Source organism: Genypterus blacodes, unplaced genomic scaffold (assembly GCF_046128005.1).
Source record: "Genypterus blacodes isolate CSIRO-AG114 ecotype Tasmania unplaced genomic scaffold, CSIRO-AGI_Gbla_v1 ptg000063l_1, whole genome shotgun sequence".
Classification (NCBI taxonomy): Eukaryota; Metazoa; Chordata; class Actinopteri; order Ophidiiformes; family Ophidiidae; genus Genypterus; species Genypterus blacodes.
Window position 1 is genome coordinate 797,501 of NW_027466875.1, and position 7,500 is coordinate 805,000.

The window sequence follows — 7,500 nt, forward strand, 5'->3', positions numbered from 1 at the left end:
GCAGCTGTACATTTATATACAAGTTACAAATCCTATAATCTTAAACAAATATGTAAAACCCTTTGTGATCTTCTCCTCCTGATATTTCACAGCTTCATCCAAGGACAATAGCATTCACACACAGCCTCCTTATTGGATTATTACCCTAATGTTGCTGTAAGAAATTGTGTATAATATTAATAATACTAATCTGACATTATGAGCTTATGAAAGACAATATTGTATTTTACCACGTTAGCATTGGCAATAAGAGTCATAGTATTTGTGTGTAGTACATATGTATAAAACTATGTGCAGTCAGTCGTTGCACTGTGCAAATACAAGTGCATATACATTTCCCCGCAGCACTGCAGTATCTTGGTGTTGTACTGCAGCCCCTCGCTCGCCCCCCCTCCCTCACGCACTCTCTCTCTCGCTCTCCGCTGCATCTCCTCTGTCACTCACCCTAACCGCTAAAGTCTCTCAAGGAAACACTTGAATTCCTCCTTTCCTTACCTCCTCTTCTCCTCTTATGTGTCTGTTTCTCTCTAATCCCTAAAGTTTTATTTTTCACTCATCTTTCCCCCCTCGGGTTAAAAAGCTACATTTGTCTGATTGATCGCGTCTCTCCCCAGTTCATCTCTCATGGTTTGTGCCATACATTAGCCTTTGATCCCCTCTCAGCACCCACATCTACATGTACAGCATACAAAGGGGGGGAGTGGCGCAGCACCCCCTTTCTAACAGGGGGAGGCGCTCATGTGCATATGTGTGTGATAGCGTGGGGGAGGCACAGGGGACGGAGGCATGGCCCTGGGAAGAGGCTGCGCTGTGGGATGCGAGGAGTGTGACCGGGGCAGGGTGTGTGTGGTGGGGTAAGCGGCGGACTGAGGGGGCATCGGGTAGCTCCCTGCAGAAGAGGAGGCGGAGGGTGGGCTCCCCATGCCCATGCCCCGGCCGTGCTCCCCGGAGTGGAGGCTGCTTTTAGGTGGAGGCGGGGGCGTCTGGTTGAGCTGGATGGAGATGTCGCTGGAGACTTCAGAGGTGCTCCGGCCTCGTTTTGGAGGAGGCCAAGTGGACTCTGGGTGGAGGAACTGGCCACTGTAGTCGCTGCTCTCTGACAGGCGGGGGCGGTAGAGTGCAGGGTGGGGGCGGTACATCTCTTCTTCGGCGTAACGCTTCATGAACAGATAGACTGACATCACCCCAGCTCCCTGACAGAGAGAGAATAAAGGGAGAGAGATGGAGTGAGTTACGCAATCACACAGGGATCACAGATCAATCTTTGTTGTTGTTGTTGTTGTTTTGGTGGCGGGGGTCACTTCTAGTGATGTGGAAAGATAGGGGACAGGAGAGGAAGTTAGCAGACATTGAAGGGTCCACTGCACCACATTAGAGCTGCAGCCCAATGCTGATGATAGGAGAGAGGCAGAGGGAAAGGAGGGGGATGGAGAGGAGAGAGAGAGAGAGAGAGAGAGAGAGAGAGAGAGAGAGAGAGAGAGAGAGAGAGAGAGAGAGGGGGTGGGAAGATGAGCAGAGGACTTGCATGAAACTGCGGCATGGGAACACACACATATGCACGCGCACACACACACACACACACACACACACACACACACACACACACACACAGCCCTGCAGTGCTGCTGACCACATCCATCGATGCCTCACTCTAACCTCTGAGGATTCATCATATTAGCTGCATGCACACTCAGCCAAGAGGACATATGCTGTGTGTAGCATGTGTACACAAACAGATCCACATGTACACGCTCCACAGACAGAGGAACATCTTTGTCTCTCATTCACACACACACACACACACACACACACAAAGTGACCTCTTTGAGCAAGAAGGAAGAGGCAGCGAAGGCGAAGGACCAGCCGTAGTGATAGTTGAAGAAATGCTCGGGCTCCCTGGGCCGATTCATCACCTCATCATTAATGCTGGAGATGTAGAGCACAAGGCCCACCACAAGGCTCAGGCCTGCACATTAACACACATAGAGAGAGGGACAGAGAAAAAGAGAGAGAGAGAGAGAGAGAGAGAGAGAGAGAGAGGGAGAGAGAGAGAGACAGAGAGAAAGAGACAGAGACAGAGAGAAAGTCAGACACAGTAACAGAGACCAGAGTGAGCGAGATCATTATAACAATTCTAACAGCTTCACCATAACGATAGAGGACAAAAGAGAGAGAGAGAGAGGGAAAGAATGTGAGGGAGGGAGAGAGAGAGAGAGAGAGAGAGAGAGAGAGAGAGAGAGAGAGAGAGAGAGGACAGTTACAGAGCACATGGGACATCCTGTGTCCAAACCAGTAAACTTTACAGCAGAACTGATTCAGACTTTTGCCTTAGAGCTTTAAAATGTGTTTTTGACACTTTTAAAACTGTCATTGTAGCATTATTTGTGTAACCGATGTTGAAAATAGGCTTTAGCTGCAGGCCAAGTCAAGTAACAGAGACACATAAAGGGGAGAAAGGCGGTGAAATGGGATGTTTTGCAGTGATGTAGTGAGAGTTAAGTGCATCATGGAGCCTGTGTGCTGAAGTCTGCATTAAGCACTTAGAGCATACGGACAACAAGAATGAGCTTTCACACTGAGGAGAACCCTTTTCAGAATATACAACTTTAAAACCCTCTTTTCCAGGAACACTCAACACACATCCCTCACACCTTACAAATGACAAATGCATGAGATGAGACATTGGGACGACGTCGTACAATCAATATTCAAAGAGAGCTGCATGCTGTAAGCAAGTGTGTACCCAATCAAGACGCATTTTAAACTAGTGTTCGTATTTTTAGCTTTCACTGTACATTTTAAATGCACCGCAGAGCCGCCGAGCCGTGTAAATGGCCGTGTTTGTCTGTTCAAAATTGAAAAAGGGCAGGAAATGGGGAAACCGTGTTGCTGTCAGTCATGCAGCAAGAGCACATCACTGTCTAAATAAGTAACTGCTGACACACACACACACACACACACACACACACACACACACACACACACACACACACACATCTGGAACATGCATACTGTATGTTCTCAGCCTCTCTGTAGTTCTTCTTCACACACACACACATCTCTATGCTATATTCTTTATCCTCTCTTCATCCTGTGATATTAACCGGAATATTCTATCCCAGCAACCAGTTGGTCATCTGAAACGACATTATTCTCCAAACCCTCCGTATCGGGAAAGGACTGTGAAATCACAATGACAGCCGTAGCTCCAGCGATTCAGATAATACAGAGAGAATACACACTGAATGAAGGAAGAGACTCGCTGAGGGAGGGAGGGAGAGGCGGAAAAAGCAAATAAAGCCGAGAGGCTGGACGAGCCAGAGAGGAGGGGGGGGGGGGGGGGCTTCTGGTGCAGTACAATAGCTAAATCTGCAGTATACTGTGTATCCGCATCTATACTAGAAAGCAACATTAAACAGTGATAAAGAACAACACAGTGACACACATTACATAAGCCCTGTTACATAAGGCTCAGTATTTTGTCCCAGCCTTTGTCAGCGAGCCTCTGCTGTGTTGTGGCGCCACTGCAGCAGATTGTTTTTGACGCTTTTAAACTCTGCACTGCTGCTTTTGTCTCTCCGACGCACAGACGTTCACAGCGTTCAGAGACCATAAGCTCCAGTTTGGCTTCTGACAGCCTCTCTCCAGCACACTGAGAGCAGAGATAGAGGCTCCCACAGTGCCACCTGCTGGTCACACGGGCTAACCACACCGACGCGCCACTTCAACCCTGCAAAACTAATTCATACTGATCAACTGCACGATTGGCTGAAGACTGAGTCGCGATGGAGCGTCTTCATGTGATGGGTTAGGGTGAGTCTATCAGAGGGTGAGAGAGCGGACAGCTGGTTTAATGTATTATTACCTGAGAGGATGAAGAAGATGCCAGAGACGAAGGCCAGGATGGTTCGCTGAGGCCGGATGTGTCCGATGTTACTGATGACGAAGGCAGTGAAGACGAAGAGGAGTGACACCATGGGGAAGGGCGTGGCTGTACGCACCATCTCTACAAAGGGAGGTCACAGGGTTAGACAGAGTGGATAGGATGAAGGAACTGATGGGAGAGATCCACCAGTTTGTCTCTACGCCGTAAACGTAAATACAACTTACTGCACATAATACATGATGAATTCCTTGTTGCTTTCACAGCCGAATGAGATGAAACTATAAGTATTTCACTTTTACATTTATTTGGTCTAATTGCTTTGAAACTATAGGGAAGGAAACTGTTATGTAAAATCATAAGAAGAATGTTGAACAAATCATTGCCAAGCGGTTCTACACTCGTGGTGCAGTTCATAAATATTCAGTAGAGCTGAACAGATACAGAGCGGAAAATCTGATTAGATTAATAGTCTGGAATAGTACATAATTAGTTTTTAGTCTTTTACTATGACCTTCAGACTTTGGATTTCTGTTAGGAGTTATTTTAGATCATGGCACACTTATGTCGAGTTGATTTCGTACTGTGTTCTTGTCTTTGTGTCAATGTAATACAACTGATTTGTGTTACATTTCAATTCCCATGATTGATCAGCGGGAGAGCTCTGCAGTGTGTGATAACCCAGAGCTGATGTGTAAACACCCAGAGCTGTCATACTCACTGAGGATGTTGGCAGTGTTTTCAGTGGTGATCTCTACTTCAGGCTCGATGAAGTACTCTGATGCCACACATCTGCCGTTTTCAGCTCCTGAGAGGAAACACAGAGAGGAACATTGAAAACATTTTGGTTCGCTGTCAGGATGAGAATCAGTGACGCACGAAGACACAAAACCAAATGCCACTTTCATGATGTGTGACAAATATAATCTGGAGACAATATGCTCTCTTTCTCCCTCTGCTCCTCTACCAAGCTGCTGGTCCTGCAGTCTCTTCCTCTTTTTCTATGCTTTTGTCATTGTGATGATTGTGATGAGTATCTATGCATTCAAACGTATAGAAGCATTCCTTGCATACATCACAACGTGAGCATGTGAGCTTCTTCTACATTCATATTTCACCATGTTGCTCGTACAGACAAATATTTTCCTACCGGCCACGAAGCAAACTCTCCAGAGCCCAGAATGCAGGGCCATCTTCACCTCCATGCTCTGGTTCTGCTGTAGGATGATACCCTCCACCATGATCAGCCAGTAGTCTGTGGACACAGCCACCCCCACCAGCAGCAGCCCGCAGGCCCCAAACACTGTGGACAGGATGGTCAATGCACGGCTGCTGCACGAACTCATCTGGAGGGCCGAGCGACACAGAGAAGTGTGTCAGACGGACAGGAGGCAAGGGTCATCAGAAGGAAACACTGACTCAGACATGATGTGCACAATCACACACACACACACACACACACACACACACACTGTGCCGTTGTTGTTGTGCTTACAAAGGTTGAACACAACCAAGTGAAAATAAAGTAAACCAGTGAAATATATGCATAAACATGAAGAGTAGAGTGAATATGTAACAAAGGGAATGTAATTTTGAATCTTAATTTAATATAATTTCATTTGAAATACTTTATTTGTCCTTTGGTTTTAATTCATGAAAAGGTCAAAAATTCATATACATACATATATACCATATACAATATATATATATATATATATATATATATATGTATATATATATATATATATATATATACAGTATATAAACAAGATTTCAGCAGGAGTGTGATGTCGTGATGCTCAGAGATGGAGCTGGTCCTTATCTGTGTGGCAGACATGACTGTTATTAAAGTGACTTCAGACGCCACCCAGCAGCAGCAGCAGCAGGGACAAATGGAGTTTCTTTTGTGCGAGAGGCATGAGAACGGTGAGTAAGAAGAGAGGTGGCTGGCAGTAAAAGATACACATCAAAAGTATCCTCAGAGAAATGACACAACAGCATGAGCCCTAAGACAGAAGCACATGAATAACAGAGGCCGAGGACAGACACATGTAATGGATACAGTCAGACCAACCACAGTGAAGTCCCTGCAGACAAAGACACACAGAGGACACAAATACACGGCTCCAAGGATTTTATGCAGCAGTATCATCAGACACAAGGGCACGAGTGATATTTAATTATTTGATTACTTTTACTCCAGTTCCCTGCTGTCCTCTCTCTCACTTCTGTCATTCACATTTCTCTTATCAGAAGCAGTGGCAGTCGGCACAAACTAAAATGGAAGACGGAGCGGGAGGACAGAACTTGGGCAGGGAGACTTTCAGCGGAGTGGCGTGCATCCTGGGGGTGAAAGAATCTGAGCCAGCGTGAAGAAGAACAGTGAGAGAGAGCGCGAGAGAGAGAGAGCGAGAGCCGAGGAGAGGACACTTACTGGGGAAGAATAGAGACGGCGAGAGACGAGGAGAGGACACTTACTGAAATGACATGTGACTGAAGGCTCAGAGGAAAGAGGTGCACAGATAACCAGAGAGCGAGTGGAGTGAAGTGAAGTGAGGCTGAGGGAACAACCAATCACAGCCCCCGAGAGTTGGAGAGAGACGTAAGAAAAGAAAGAAATAAAGAGAGGAAATGAAGGATAAAAAAAACAAAACAAGTAACGCTCCTCCTGATTGGTGGAGCGGTCCAACGAATTGTCAACGTCAAACTCTGCAATCCACACTGAGGCAAGAAATCACAGCAATGCAGATTTAATTATAAAAGGTAAAGCGACCATGCTGGTTCCTCCCTGACTGAGCTCGGCCCATCTGCACTCCCGTTCTGCTGTTTGCATGGGTGAGGCGGATGAGAGAGAGGGGGGCTGGGGGTGGGGGTGGGGGTGGGATGCTCGCTGTGGGCCCCCCCCCCCCCCCCCGTAACTCAGATTAGCCTTGTGTCTCACCCCCTCTCCCCTCTTCTTCATTCATTTTTCAAGTGATTTGATTTTAATCCTCCTTTTGCTCGCTCCTCAAGTCGACACTGACTCTCTCTCTCTCTCTCTCTCTCTCCCTCCCTCCCCCTCCATAGTTCTTTGAATGTCATTAATGTCACTATAAGTGCAAACTGCAGGAGTGTGTGTGCGTGGACGTGCCTGTCTTGTCCACACACACACATTCGGACAAGCCCCCCTCAGTCCCGCCACGGAGGAAACACTGATGAAGCCGCCTCACAATGGGGCTGAGGGGGCAAAAAGGAGTGGAAAATAAATTGACACCATCCCATCATCCCAAACAAGACCTGCTCCATCTTTGGGGGACAAAAAAAAATCACCGCCATGGACTCGTGATTGAGTCCTGGGTTCGGACAAAAAGTTGCCCTGTTAGATTTCAGATAAGAATCCCATTTTGGTTGCTCTGAGTCAGCCCCTCCCTCCCTCCCTCCCCTCCCTCCCCGGCTCTTTCACCTAGAAAGTAATGAGCCAATTGAAACGGTTAGATGGGAGCCACAGGGGGACAAAAAGTTTAATTCTCTCTAATCTGTCAGAATCTACAGACTCTTATCGCCCCCCTGGCCTCTCCGGGAAAAAGACAAGAGGGCCAAAGAAAGAAGGACAGCAGGGTGATGGAGAGGACATGGTG

At 47.0% G+C, this 7,500-nt stretch overlaps 1 protein-coding gene across 2 annotated transcripts; it reads right to left on the reverse strand.

Moving 5' to 3' along the window:
• Positions 1-719: 719 nt before the first annotated feature.
• Positions 720-5,229, reverse strand: cacng7b (calcium channel, voltage-dependent, gamma subunit 7b). 2 transcript variants are annotated; one of them, XM_076154818.1, is made up of 6 exons: positions 5,034-5,229; positions 4,605-4,691; positions 3,866-4,006; positions 1,821-1,966; positions 965-1,193; positions 720-778 (listed from the first exon to the last, which is right to left on the reverse strand). In XM_076154818.1, the coding sequence occupies exons 1-6, from the start codon at positions 5,227-5,229 to the stop codon at positions 720-722; spliced, it is 858 nt and encodes a 285-aa protein (XP_076010933.1). The 2 variants fall into 2 exon arrangements, with proteins under 2 accessions (XP_076010933.1, XP_076010932.1); XM_076154817.1 differs by having other exon boundaries at positions 720-1,193.
• Between the last annotated feature and the right edge of the window lie 2,271 nt (positions 5,230-7,500).

Excerpts from the sequence above, each read along its gene's own strand:
- cacng7b (XM_076154817.1), bottom strand. The coding sequence starts at position 5,229 with ATGAGTTCGTGCAGCAGCCGTGCATTGACCATCCTGTCCACAGTGTTT. Across the intron at positions 4,692-5,033 it reads GAGAGTTTGCTTCGTGGCCG|GAGCTGAAAACGGCAGATGT; the intron begins GTAGGAAAATAT and ends GTTTCCTCTCAG. Across the intron at positions 4,007-4,604 it reads AAACACTGCCAACATCCTCA|AGATGGTGCGTACAGCCACG; the intron begins GTGAGTATGACA and ends CTCCCTTTGTAG.